The sequence below is a fragment of the Rhinatrema bivittatum genome, chromosome 6, assembly GCF_901001135.1.
Source record: "Rhinatrema bivittatum chromosome 6, aRhiBiv1.1, whole genome shotgun sequence".
NCBI lineage: Eukaryota > Metazoa > Chordata > Amphibia > Gymnophiona > Rhinatrematidae > Rhinatrema > Rhinatrema bivittatum.
The window spans coordinates 357314326-357329418 of record NC_042620.1 but is presented as its reverse complement, the minus strand read 5'-3'; the positions used below and the strand labels follow the sequence as shown (position 1 = coordinate 357329418).

The 15093-nt window shown below is 43.6% G+C and overlaps 1 protein-coding gene across 1 annotated transcript in view; it reads left to right on the top strand.

Annotated features, from left to right (window-relative positions):
* THOC2 (THO complex 2) overlaps positions 1–15093 on the top strand; it is a 780683-nt gene that overhangs the window by 321807 nt on the left and 443783 nt on the right. The window contains exons 12-13 of the mRNA XM_029607862.1: positions 2718–2890; positions 11856–12051. Coding sequence (XP_029463722.1) covers positions 2718–2890; positions 11856–12051 — 369 coding nt within the window. The remainder of the gene's footprint in view (positions 1–2717; positions 2891–11855; positions 12052–15093) is intronic.

The following is a 15093-nucleotide window of genomic DNA, read 5'->3' as shown; positions in this document are numbered from 1 at the left end:
AATCATTAAAGCTTTGGGTTTCTAATAGTTATTTCAGACAAAATAGGTTCCATGGAAGCCTTAATGATATTGAGATTTCCGCATTTTTGCACATTTTATGAAATCAAAAAGCTTCTGTTTTTGTCTCTCTGTCCATCCGCCTCGTCTTTGACACTGTTAGAAATGTAACAAGCAGGATTAGTGGACTGGCAGGCAAAAGCCAAAACATAAGCTCTGGAGCCTGTCCAAAGAGAAGAGCCCACTGCAAATGGAGAAATGGTGCTGCCAGGGAACCTTGGCTCCACCAACCAAAGCGAAAGTGGTGACAGCACAACTGAGCAGTGGTCCTGACGGGTAGCTCGGACACTGCCAGTTAAAAAGGAGTAGGAGCTGTAGGTGACCAAGATAAGTATTTGGGAAGGAGAAAGAGTAAGAGGTGTGAAGAGTCAGAGGGGTGGGTTAAAGTAAGAATGGGAGAGGAGGGAAGGGCAGGAAGCAAAGAATGTAAGGGAGAAAGAGTATGCCAGTACCATACCCCCAGATATTTCCCAGACAAACATCTCTACATACAATTATACTGACTACACACATATACTCCTCCCCTTACCCTCATTATTCCATCCCCACAGAGAAGCACGCACACTCACTTACCCATTCCCTGAACAACTGAAACACACACAAAGTGTAATGTGGTGAACCTACTAGACCCACAACGACAGCTGACGAATGCATTCTAGGCTGGGACAAGGCTGGACTTTCACCTATACCAGCTCTTTTCCCTGTAGGTTAAGCCCTTGGGTTCCAGGGGCCAGCAGGACTTAGGCAAGAGTCCCACAGGGAAGTGAAGATGAATCTGCGGCTGGACGAAGGTCAGGGCAGGCAACGTTCAGGCAGATACCAGAGTCAGGCCAAGGGTTAGGGCAGGCAGCAGGCAAGGCATAGTTGAGGTCCAAAGCAGAGGACAGTGGCAGGTGGCAGGCAAGAGAGTAGTATAGGTCCTTAGCAGAGGTCAATACCAGGCAGGCAGGCGAGGGACCAGGATGATGCAAGACTGGTTAAGGCAAGATACAGGAACACTGGAACAAGGTAAGATCAGGAATGCTGGAGTAACACGCACTGCTAGAAGCAAGAAGACCTGTTGCTGAGGCAAGGTTAGGGAGAGTGGCTGGGGCTATTATACCCAGCTGTGTAAAATCATCGGGGTGCACCAGCAAGTCTGTTGCCCACCATGGTGTCTTAAAAGGCACCTGCGCTGCGCATGTGCACACCTAGAAAGACCTGGGGCCCAGTGGCATTGGCGTCATGGCGGCATTATTGCGAAGAGCTGGGTCAGCATAGATGCCAATGAGTGCTTTTGGTTGCGGGCATCCTGCCACTGGCAAACGTTAGAAGGTCTTGGAGTCATACAACTTTTTTTTTTTTTGGAGTTCCCATACAATTCTGGACTTGTTTGTGTTAGAGTTATGTAATGAAGCCTGTTGAATCCTAATTGTTCTGTGCCTTAGAAATATCCAATCTGCTTCCTTCCATTGAAATCTAAGATGAATGTCTCACTTCTCTATTTCTATGACGTTAGTAAGATTAAGTCAAAAGGAATAATATAGAGTAGCATGGAATTTATTTATAGAGTATTCTGATCAATTGTGGAAATTCTCCATTGGATTTTGGATTTGGATTTTTTTTTAGTTCAATTGCTTCCCTTTACAAATCTGAGTTTAATTAAGGTGAGTTATAATTAGGTACAGTAGACTCTAAATCTTTTGGTTAGGTAGCTATCTATTGGGCTTATTTACTAAAGGTTTTCTCCCGTTTTGTATATTTATTTATTTAGCATTTTTATATACCGATTTTCCAGTAACAGAATTACTAATCAAGTCTGTTTTGGTATATGGTAACATGCATAGTAAATAAGGCCTTATGTTTGTACCTGGGGCAAGGGAGGGTGAAGTGACTTGCCCAAGGTCCCAAGGAACACTAGTGAGAGAAGCAGGATTTGAAGTCTGGTTTGAATTTTAACGATAGGGCAAAATTTTCACCCTGTGTTTCTAAAGATCTAGTTTAATGAGATATTGAACTATTTATACTGGTAGGTTTACTGTGCACTCAATCAATCTGTTAAATCAATCTGTTAAATTAGCAGCAAATGTTTGCAAAGAGCAAAATGTTGCCTAAGAGGGAACAAGGGATGGAGTTAAGTGCAAAGATTTTCAGTATTAACTGGCCATCATTACTACCTCAGTAGCATTATGGTTATATGTAGTTGGTGAAAGTGTGTGGATATAGAGAGTTTAGAAAACCTTTCTCCTGTAGTCACTTGTTGCATGATGATCTTAATTCAAGGGTAGGCAGCTCTGGTCAGTACATGAGATGTATTTTCATGCACTGCCTTCATTGCGTGCAAACACATTTCATGCATATTCATTGTGGATAACCTGAAAACCTGACCAGTTTGCAGTACTCAAGGGCCATAGTTGCCTACCCCATATTAACTAGTCAGTACTTCTTGTATTATATAAAATGGGCCTTGATTATAGCTCCCAAACTTGTCCTGTCAGATTTTCAGGATATGCATGAGATAGATATTTCATGCGGATTTATCTCATACATATTCATTGTGGATATCCTGAAAACCCAACTGGCTTGGGGGCCCATTGATCTAGACAGTCTTCATAAATAAGAATACTTAAAGTAATGTAGGCCCCTCAAGTTCTCACTGTTCTTGCTCACTATCTTTTTAGCTGCCTGACAACCAGAAACTTGGACTATTGGAAGCACTGTTGAAGATTGGTGATTGGCAGCACGCACAAAATATTATGGATCATATGCCTGCATTTTATGCTACGTCACGTAAATCCATAGCTCTTGCACTTTGCAAGCTTATTCATGTGACTATTGAACCTCTGTACCGAAGGTAAGCTATCTTTAAAAAAAAAAAAAAAAATAAATAAACCTATCCTTTATGGGAAACCACCAAGGTGACAAATGTTTGTCACATATATGCTGTAAAGATTTATATTTTCTGTCAATAAGCAGGCTGAATTAGCCATGACATGTGGGTGTTGTCATCTGGCAGCACCAAACAGACTTCTCTCCTAGCTAGTAGAGCTTTGAGCTGTATTAAGCATGCTCGGGAATTCCCACACAGGCGTTGTCTCATCAGCCTTCCTCAGTCATTTTTTGACCAAGCACAGCACGGATGTGTACTCCATTTCTCCAAATAATTTTTTTATATATGTAAACAATTTTCATTATTTTCTTCAGTATTTTTCTTAAGTTGCCTTGTTTCTCCTGCAGCCCCACAACAGCAATACTACTTAAAAAACAAAAAACCCTTCCTCAGTTTTGCCTCCTCAAAATGTCTGGTAAAAAGAAGACCATGGTGAGCAGGTTTGATCACTCAATAAAAATTGTATTACAAAAAAAAAAAAAAAAAGCTCCATCTGTGGTAAGATAATGTCCCTCCCCAATGGCAATGAATTACTCTGTCTGGATCTTAACCAGGCGAACTGTTATGCTTGCAGATAGGTGTCCCTGTGCACTCAATTTTCCAGACTGGAAGAACTGCGTAAGTCTCTCAAAGTTGCAGTTGGTCCTTCTCCTACAGTGCAGCTTTATCTACCTCGCTAGGACAAGAATTGAGCACAAACTCCTCAAAAACTCTCTCATTGGTAAACCAGGCTGAAACCTCAGGGTTGTGAATTGCTAGCCACCCTGCATCGAGAAAAAAGTGGCATCACTCTACGGAACTGAGCAATCAATGATGAAGCACAAATCCTCCAAGCACAGTGCATTGGCACCATCGATGCATGGTGCTTTGGCACCATTGACACACAGCGCATGAACTTGTGGTACAGATGTCCTTTCAGTGCAAGCAACATAGATGCCATTGATCTATTACCGCTTTATCCCAGCTTCATTAATGCACTTTGAACAAAGTGACTTGATGCAATTGAAGCATGCTTTGTCAAAGACCTGGAAGTAGCTGGTCCCAACAATGCATAAATCAAAGACATTGAATCAATCAATTCATTGAGCCTTGAACATACGCAGTATGCAAAATTGCTAGTACAGCTTTATGCTGGTTGATTAACATTAGGAGCAGAAGGAGATGTGTTATCTATGCCTCCTTCCATTACCAGAGTGCTTTTGCCCTTCCAAGCTTCTGGCACAGGGCTTCCATTTGTTCTCAGGTACCATTTACCTCCAAGAGCAGGAACCCATTCTTGTCTCAAAAGATGCTCCACCACCTATACCAGGTTAGGGTACATGGCAGTCACGTGACCAGATAGCAGAATTGGTGAAATGTTTGGGTTTTTCTTTTTTACCTCTTTGACTAAGGAAACAGAAGGAACCTTCCATCCTCTCCTTTCCAGCATCGCTACAGTAATTCTTTAGGATTTTCTCCTTTTAGGTTGAACACATCATCAGAATACTTGCTAAGAAGTTCATCTCATTCTATTGTAGTGGAATCAAATTGGTCAGAGCTGTAGACCTGGGATTATGCTCTCAAACCACTGTGACAATCCCCTGATTCGCATATTTGTCATTGGGGTCCTGGATTAGTATAACTATGCCCTTGGGTTCCAAAATAGGTCCAACAGGTTCTGACCTGCTTTGGAGCTCCCCCTGGAGCATCTCTCTCCCCTGCAAGACCTGACTTAGTCAAAATATGTTGAAAAAATGTTGAAAAATGCTCAGAGTCAATGTTCACAGGAATAAAGATCCCTAGACAGAAGTCCTTGGCAGCCTTCAAATTCTAGAGATGCTATCAGAACCAGTGGCTCTCTCAGTTCACGACATTCTAAATCAATTGCAGATGAGAATGTGGTATCTTGCATCTTTATCCAAGAAAGTTAGACCTTAAGTTTAGAGTTGAAAAATCATCTGGTTTTGGAAAAATTCAGTTATTTCAGCAATTTGTTGTCATCTAGTCTGATCTAAAGAAGGCAAAGAAAACAAGGATTTATTCAAATTTCCCTCTAGGGAAAGATCATAGACACACCTATTTATTTATTTATTTATTTATTTATTTAATGTATTTATTTAAAATAATTTGACAGCTCCCTCCAGTATTTGAGGTGGTTTACAAGTAAAACAAGCATAATACGATAAAAATAAGAGTACATTATAAAAATATGCAAATAAAATACAAATGAAAACATAAAATAGCAGATGAACATAAAGAAAAGGCTATAAAATTTACACTAAATCTTTAAAATCTGTTTAGATGTTTTTTAAAGCTTTCTTGAACTCTCTTTTTATTGTATAAGGCTCTCGGGGAAGATAGTATACAGTTTCATATAATAGGGCCAGTGATAGAAAAGGCCCGATCTTTAGTTACTACAAACTTTGTGGCTTTGGGGGAGTGAACTTGCAAAAGAAATTGTTTTTTTGTTCTGAGATTATGTGAGGGCATGTCAAGATATAAAATAGTAGAAAGCCAAGGACTTTTATTATTATGAATGAGGTTATGGAGAATGGATTAAATTTTATATTGGACCCTTAACAATATGGGTAGTCAGTGCAGGTTGAACAAGACTGGGGAAATATGTTCCTGTAATCTAGTGTTAAAAGGTGTGCAGCTGCATTTTGTACCAACTGAAGTGGTCTTATTGATGATTGAGGTAAACCATGATAGACGGAATTGCAATAATCAAGACCATTGAGTATTAAGGATTGTAAAACAGTTCTGAAAGCCGTTGGGTCGGGTAAATGTGGTTAAGAAGATGCAATTTATAGACTGAAATTTTAACCAATATGAGCTTGCATGTCAAGTTTAGGGTCGAGAATGACACCGAAATTGTGAGTGTGTTTTGAAATATTGATATGTTATCTATGGAATATTGTCAAAAGAAGGGTTGATAATTTTGGGAAGGAAGTCTTTCAGAGCGCAATGCTGACTGCTCTGTTCACTAATTTTATATGGTACCTTATCTACATGATTGCATACAAAAACTAAACCCCTTCAGCCTACTGAAGAAGGAAATTATAACCCTCAGCTACTGCTAGACATGAAAGAATGCATATGGTATCTTCTTCACACTGTATAAGTCATTTGATACCATTTCACATAGTTCATCTGCCTTCATTGGGGCTTGATGCGTGGCCTGGTTCAGAGAAAGCCGCATTCACGAGATGTTAGCAGATGTGCTATTCCTGGGAGAAAAGCCCAGAGAAACTGTTACCCAACTAAAAGAATAAAATGTAGCTGCCCAATCTCTCTCGATGGGGCCAAAGCAGCAGCCTTCTTCAAGATGCTGCTTCTATTTTTAAGAGACCGTACTTCCAAAGGTGTCTCTTTTGATCTTTTCAAAGTACTGGCTCGTGCCTCTTCCAGCTCAACAGCAACAACTTTTGGTTAGAACTAGATAGGGTGAATGCCATAAGTCTAAGATGACTTAGCAGGTCCAACTAAAACCTGGGCCCAGTTTTTGATCCCTGCAAATACTCAACAGTTGCCATATCCAGTGAGTGGCAGAAGCTAATCCTTCCTGGAGGAGTGGCACAAGATAACTTTGGGTCCTCAAGGTTGTAGAGTCCAGATACTGTTTGCATTTCTCTTGGCTACCATTTCTTCCACATTGACACTCAATCTAGGTGGAGTGGAGTAATAGCCTAGTGGTTAGAGCACTGTACTACATACATGGGAAGCTAATGTTAAAATTCCATTGCCACTGTTTGTGACCTTGGGCAAATCAATTTACCTCTATTGCCTCAGGTACAAACTTAGGGCCCTATTTATTAAAGATTTTTTTTCCAGAGATACAAAAAGGGAGAAAACCTTTAGTAAAATAAAATCTTTAGATTGTAAGCCTTCTAGGGATAGGGAAATGCCTACACTACTTCAATGTAATCTGCTTTGAATTACCAAATAGCGGTTTATTAGGAGGTAGATAACTTTGTGGCTGATGGATGTGAGGATCACCTGGCTACTTGTCTACCTGGTGTAAAGGTGGCAGACCTCATGCGTCACATAGAGGAGCTGGGGAGGAGCCAGTTATCTTGGTACATGTGCTTACCAATGGTACAGCAAAGTGCAGGAGGGAAGTTCTGGAAGCCAAATTTAGGACTTTAGATAGAAAGTTGAAATCCAGAACCTCCAGGGTATTATTATCAGAAATGCTCCCTATTCCATGTGCAGGACCCCAGAGCCAGGCAAAGCTCCAGAGTCTCAATGCATAGAGGAGAAAATAGTGCAAGGAAGAGGGTTTTAGGTTTGTTAGGAACTGGGCATCATTTTGGGGAAAGGGGGGAGGGCCTTTTCCAAAATGATTGGTTCCCACCTTAAACAGAGTGGAACCAGGCTGCTGGCACTAAGAAGGTAGTGCAGCTTTTAAACTAGATGGAGGGGGAAAGCTTACAGTCACTTAGAAGCACATGGTTCGGAATGATATATCTTTGAAGGATACTAAGAGAACATGGAAATTAGGACATCCCAATAGAGAGGTTGAATAAAGTAGATCAGGTGCATTTAACTAAAGAGCAGAGCAGAGAGATTCCAAATTACCCCTGTCACCTGATAAGGAGGTTGTTAATACAATCAAAAAACTTACTTTGAAATGACTGTATACAAATGCTAAAAGTTTAAAAAAACAAACACAAAAAACAAAAATGGGAGAGTTAATGTATAGTGTTGGACAAAGAGGTAGATATAATTGGAGGAGGAATAGCCTAGTGGTTAGAGCAGCGGACTATGAACCAGGAGACCAGGGTTCGAGTCCTGCTGTGTCGCTCCTTGTGACCTTGGGCAAGTCACTTTACCCTCCATTGCCTCAGGTACAAAACTTAGATTGTAAGCCCTCTGGGGATAGGGAAATACCTACAGGACCTGAATGTAAACCGGTGTGATATCTCGATTGAGATCGAATGTCGGTATATAAATAAAATAAATAAATAAATAAATAAAATAAAAAATCTTGGAGACCTGGTGGAAGGAGGATAACCAATAGGACATTGTTGTACCAGGGTACAAATTATATTGAAATGATAGGATGATCAAATTGGTGGAGAGGTGGCACTATATATTAAAGAGGGCATTGATGCAAACAGGATAAAAATTCTGCAGGAAACAAAATGCAATGTTGAATCTTTATGGATAGAAATTTCAAGTGAAAAGGGTAATGAAATAGCAATGAGGGTGTATTACTGTCCACTTGGCTAAAATGAACTAGCAGACAATGAAATGCTAAAAGAAATTGGGGAAGCTAACAAAATCAGCAGAACAGTAATAATGGGTGATTTCAATTATTAGTATTGACTGGGTGAATGTCACATCAGTACATGATAGAGAAGTAAAGTTCCTAGAAGAAATAAATGAGTGCTTCATTAAGCAGCTGGTATAAGAACCACCAAGAGGGGAAACTATTTGACCTAGTCCTAAGTGGAACACAGGATTCGGAGTTAGAGGTAACAGTATTGGAACCACTTGGCAGTAGTGATAACAACATGATCACATTTGACTTAACAACTGGAGGGAGGACACTAAAGAAATCTACTGCATCAGCATTTAACTTTCAAAAAGGTGACTATGATAAAATGAGAAAAATGTTTAGGAAAAAACTGAAAGTAGTTGCAAAGGTTAAGAGTTTATATCAGACATGGACTTTGTTTAAAAATACTATCTTAGAAGCCCAGACCAGATGTATTCCACACATTAGAAAAGGTGGAAGAAAGGCTAAATGAATACCGGCATGATTAAAAGGTGAGATGAGAGAAGCTAAAATAGCTAAAATAACATCTTTCAGGAAATGTAAAAAGGATCTGAATAAAGAAAACAGGCAACAGCAAGTTAGATGCAAAGCATTGATAAGGAAGGCAAAGAGAGAATTTTAAAAGAAGCTTGCTTGGAGAAGAGACTGCTGAGGGGGGGATATGATAAAGGTCTTTAAGATCATGAAAAAAAGGTTTGGAGAAGAAGTCCATTAACAGCTATTAATCAAGTTTACTTAGGGAATAGCCACTGCTATTAATTGCATCAGTAGCATGGGATGATCTTAGTGTTTGGGTTCTTGCCAGGTTCTTGTGGCCTGGTTTGGCATCTGTTGGAAACAGGATGCTGGGCTTGATGGACCCTTGGTTTGACCCAGCATGGCAATTTCTTATGTTCTTAAAGTAAAAACTCATAATAAAACCTTTTTCAGTACATTTCAAGTAAAAAACAAACAAACAAAAAAAAAACCTGCAAGGGAATTAGTTGGACCATTAGCTGATCAATGGGGTAAAAGAGGCTCTTAAGTATGACAAAGCCATAGCAGAGAAACTAAATGAATTCTTTGCTTTGATCTTTACTGAGGAAGATGTAAGAGAGATAATCATATATACACAAGCAGATTTCCCTTCAGACCAAATATATAAACAAAAATCAAGGGATGAAAATATTATTAAATTTAATATCAAATACCAGAAGAACCATTTATAAGACTATTTAGAATACGGCATCAGAAATAATGGTGTAAACCTGATTTACATCCACCGCCTCTTGCCACGCAATGGGCCACAAGCTGTATCGGCAATGGACACCTCTGATCTCATTCATATGCTGGTTCAAAAGACCATTTTTTCGTTATGACTAAATATGTTGTTTATTTTTAATTATGAATATAAATGTAATTAAAAACCCAGCCTACACTCAAATCATTTACTAAACATCAATATAAATCTAGAAAATGGTTACTCATCTTAAAAAGATGAGTATTTCTTCTCTGTCTTCACTGAAAACTCCAAAATCAAAACACCTGACATTTTGGTGGGCAACACCAAAGGAGGGACAATTTAAACTGGGACAACCATTCACTGTATATTAATCTGTTGCCTGTTGTAGGGGTCATGAATCGGTTCAAAAGTAGCAACTCTCATCTGGATAACACCTAATCACAATGGCGAATCGTTATTAGGTTATCCAAATGAGTTGCTACTTTTGAACCAATTGATGACCCTACAATGGGCGACATAGTAATATACAGTGACACAAAAGAATGCAGCAAGTAGCCCTTAAACACAATGACAGCCCAAATCTCATGGGACTGCCATCATCTTAAAGGGCTGTTGCCTCCTCCCCCCCCCCTCCAAAAATATACCATGGCCAAATGGGGAAGTGCTGACCCCTGTTTCAACTCGGGGCCACCCGTTGAGGTGACCCTGATTTCCTGAAAATGTTTTTCAAAGGTTTAAATAATGTGTATGGTGGCAGCCCCCCAGTCTAAACTCCCCACCCCTTACCCTCTTGTTCTCCCCCAGCCCCCTCCCTGATGAGCCAAACCCCCTGCCTCCCCGATGAATCTGAACACCTGCCCCCCCCCCCCCCATGAGTCCAAATCCAATCCTGCACCCCCCAGAGCCCACCTTACCTTAACCTGGATCCCACGCCAGGAACTGGTGCACCATTTTGAAAAATGGTGCCGACCTGACTTTACTCCAGCAATGTGATCGGGGTAAGGTCCGGGGATCAGGCATGTGACCTGGTTCTGATCCTAACCTTACTCAAGTCAAATGGCTGGGGCAAGTTCAGGTTGGTGCCATTTTGGAAAATGGTGCTGACCGGAACAAGTGCGAAGGCGCACCCATCCCCAGTGCAGGATCCAGGTTAAGGTAAGGTGTGCTCTGGGGGGGTGGTGGTGGTGGGTGGTGAGAGTTTGATTCATCGGGGGGTGGGGGGTAGGGAGCTTAGACTTGGGGGGGGGGGGGGCAGTTGCTGCCGTGCACATTATTTAAACTTTTTTTTTTATTTTGGGAGGAGGTGGATGTTGCCTTGACTAGTAACCCTAAGTTGAAATGGGGGTTACCTCCCCATTTGGTTGTGTTTCCTTTTTTTTTAATGTCCGCTGGTAGGAGCCTCGGGACCCACGTAGGATGTGCAGCGGGAGGTCCGGAACCCTAACGCTTCCATAGGAGATGGTGTGATTTTATCGTTGCTGACCACCTTGTTGGTGGGCCGTGATAAAATATTAGCATCAAATTGCTTATTAATGACTTTCTTTGCATGCAGTTGCATTATTCATGCATGCAAATTGCATGCAGAAAAGGTCATCGTAATAGGGGAGACTATCTGGGTGGGAAGATATCGCACATTAGAGCCCTAACACAGCTTGATGAATGACCCTGTAACTTTGTACCTGAGGCAATGGAGGGTAAAGTGACTTGCCCAAGGTGAGATTTGAAACCTGGTTTCCCTGGTTTATGGCCTGCTGCTCTAACCACTATGTATTTTGTAGATAGGATGACTTAACCATGCAAAATACCTGCTTGTCTCCTTGAAGAATTGAGTACCTCACTAGAATTAGCTTTGATATTGACTGAAGAGGCCCATGAGGCAACGCCTACATGTGAATTTCTGTACTTTCACAGTAGAGCTCAGAGTTTTACTATTTAGGAAAGATGAGTCTGATGCTGTTGGATGATGTCACTCATGTCAAGGTTGTTTATCCTGCTATCTACAGAAAACACCATTTATGTTAAGCAAACTCGCTTTCTAAGTTTGCTTTCATAGCTACCTGACTGGCAAGCTTGAAATTACGGTTTGACACCTTTTTTTAAGCCTCTTAATCTACTGTATGCACAGGCTTCAAGAAATGTTAGTCCAGTGGTTCTCAACCCAGTCCTCGGGACATACCTAGCCAGACAGGTTTTCAGGATAATACTGAGTGTATGCAAATCTACCTCAGTTTATTAGTTGTGGATATCCTGTAAACCTTACTGGCTAGGTATATCCCAAGAACTGGGTTGAGAACCTCTGGGTTAGCCTATGAGGTGCCACCAATTGTTTTTGCCGTTTTTGCAGTTACAAACTAATACGGTTACCCTCTGGAAGCATTCAGTCAGATTCAGTAGCTGTAAAAGGGAAGCCAGAGAATTAAATACTGGATTCTGTTTATTTTCAGAGTGGGCATTCCTAAAGGTGCCAAAGGATCGCCTTGTCCTCCTCTACAGAACAAGAAAGCACCAAAACCTGCTGAATGTTTTGAAGATTTGAGGAAAGAAGTGTTCAGCATGCTCTGCTCACTTGGTCCCCATCTCTCACACGACCCCATTTTATTTGCTAAAGTGGTGCGCCTAGGAAAAGCATTTATGAAGGAGGTTGGTTAACTTATGTAGAAAAACAAAAGGGCATAGCATGTATGGTGCAGTTTTGCATAACATTTATATAAAAGCATTCCTATCTTTCCCTTCCGACAGCAGATAGAAAATTAAAATAGACCTAGATTTTATTAGGAAAATGTCCAACCCCTTTTCTTCGACCATATGTTCCTTGTCTCAGTTGACAATAGAGATGTTTGTATTCTCCTAGGACAAGCAAGATGGTAGTCCTCACAAGTGGGGTGACATCATCCGATAGAGCTGGTATGGAAAACTTTTGTCAAAGTTTCTAGAAGCTTTGACCAGCAGACTGAGCATGCCCAGCATGCTACTATCCGCGCGTCTGTCCATGCAAGGTCCTCCTTCAGTCTCTTCTTTTCCATGGTGTAGTTGCCTTGCGGTTTGTGGAGCACCACTCTTTTTCTTGTTTTCTCGAAAGTATCGTGTTTTTCCCATTTTTTACATTGTTTGGTCCCCCTTTGCGGTCGGTGCCTCCTCGGCGTGGTAGGTTAAATTGTTGTTTTTCACTCTTTGTGGTCGATTCCCGACACTGCTAGTCATCGACTGCACGCCAGGTAGCTTTTATGGCGTTGTCTGGCTTTTGTCTGTGCCCCCAGTGCCCGCGGACCATGTCCATCACAGATCCGCATGAGATCTGTATCCTCTGCCTGGGGGCCTTGCATGATGTCTGTGATCAGATGATCCCCAAAGGCCATCGAGCACATCTTGATAAGATGGAGAAACTTTTCAGTTCTTCCAAGTCTGCTCCATCCACATCTGTGTCGGACCCTTCAACACTTAAGAGGTCGCTGGGAGCCCCTGGATACGCTCCCTCTCGCTGTTCCTCTCTCCACTTCTTCAAAGAACTGCGGGGACAGTGACACATCCTCAATGATCTTACCGGTGTCCTGGACATCGGGGTCCTCTGCCTCCTCGGTGCTGGGAAAAGACCAGGCCGAGCACCTTGGGAGATCCTGCAAGCATCGCCACTGCTCACTATCTGCGCATGGCTCCAGTTCCAGCATTGTACTGGCGGTGGCCATACTGCCACTAAAGCGACCCCCGACCATCGGAGGCCCCATCCTCTGATGTCCCCGGGAGTCCCAGGTGTTACCTCACCAATGTCTGTGCCAGGCACCGTGCCACCTCAGAGACCCAAGGAAGAGTCAGTGACACCTTGTCCCCCTCACTGGACTTATAGGAGGAGCTGGACCGCAGCGTTCAGACCGCGGTGCTCAGGGCGCTTCGGAGCGTCGAGCCACCTGCGCCACCGGCCCCCATGCCGGTGACCGGCCTCCGCCGTCCATCCTAGCACCTCTGCTGGAGCATCTGGATGTTCTTTTAAGTGCCCTACTGATGCAATTGGTGCCTGAGGGGCCTTTGATAACCCAACGGCCAATGATATCCCCCACTGGGAGCGATCCCAATCATCGGGTCCTCCGAGGAGGAAGATGCGGCTGGTGCCGTATTCCCGAGGCTTCAGTTCCCTGAGCCCTTACAGGGTCCCTCCAGTCTCCCACGACCTCTGGCCCCCTTGATGCCAGGGGAGTCGTCGATTCCTGTGGTACCCTCGAGGCTTTGAAGCAGTTGAATCCCAGGGCTGATATCCCACATGGGCCTTGCCCGCGCCTTGCTGACCCTAGTGAGGAAGAAGGGCCTTACGATCCTTGGGGGGATGATTCCACAGAGTCTTCCTCAGACTACTGGGATGACCCCCTCTTGGAGCCCTCGCTGCCTGAGGAAAGGCGTCTGTCACACCCCCCCCCCCCCCCCCCCCCGAGGATCTGTCCTTCACGGGGTTTGTCAGGTCCATGGCCGAATGTATCCCCTTAGAGTTGCTCACGGAGGAGAATGCGCGTCACTGGAAGTACTCCAGTTCATTGATGCTCCTAAGGGGATTGTGCTGGTTCCTATCTATGACATTTTCAAGGACCTCCTCCTTCAGATGTGGGAGCACCCGATCTCTATTTCCCATCAGTAGAAAGGCAGATGCCACCTATTTAGTGCAGCAAACCGTGGGGTTCGAGAAGTGGCACCTTCCCCACCAGTCGGTGGTCATAGAGTCCGTCTTGAAAAAAGCCAGGCATTCCTGTACCTACGCTTCTGCCCCTCCCTGGGACGAGAACATAGGGAGCTTGATGCCTTGGGAGGAAGATCTTCCAGGGTGCTATACTGGTTGCCCGTATTGCCATCTACCAGCTATACGTGACTCAGTACAACCGAAACCTTTGGAAACGAGTCCAGGACCTCACAAAGGGTCTACCTCAGCAGCAAGAGGAGGCGCTCTTGGCCATCGTCCTGCTGGGTTTAGAGGCTGGCTATCATGAGGTGCAATCCAGCTACGATGTCTTCGAGACGGTGGCCCGCTTAACCGTGGTGGGCATCTGCACCCATAGGATGGCCTGGCTCAGAGCTTCTGACCTCCACTCAGAGGTACAGGAGAAGCTAGCTGACCTCCCCTGCATAGGTGACAGCCTCTTTGGGGGTAAAGTCCGGGATGTGGTAGCGCAATTGAAGGATCACCACGACACCTTTCAACAGCTCTCCGCTAGTGCTTCCGATTCCCTGACCTCGGCCAGGAAATCTTCCAGGCTGGGATCCCAGAATCCCTTCTATAGGCAGAGAAGTATTATCCTCCGGCCTCCTGAGCTCGCATGCCACGCAGTAGCTTCAGGGGCCGCCCTCACCAGTAGTGAGAGCCTAGGCCCCAGCCGGCATCCCAGCAAACCCCAGCTCCAGGCTTTTGACTAGCAGCGAGGGAGCATGAGTCAGTTGAGTGCTCCCCTGACACTGGATCCCCCAATGGGAGGCAGGCTCATTGGCTTAGCCCCTCACTGGGAGGATGTCACTTCGGACCGATGAGTCCTTTCCATAAACCATCAGGGGTACCATCTCAACTTCAGCAGACTCCCAGGGATCTCTCCCCCATGCCCATCGTGGGGTTTGTCTGCCCTCCTCGCAGCATGCGTGGTAAAGCTGGTCCCTCGCCCCCAGCAGGGCCGAGGGTTCTATTCGAGGTATTTCCTAATTCCGAAAAGGAAG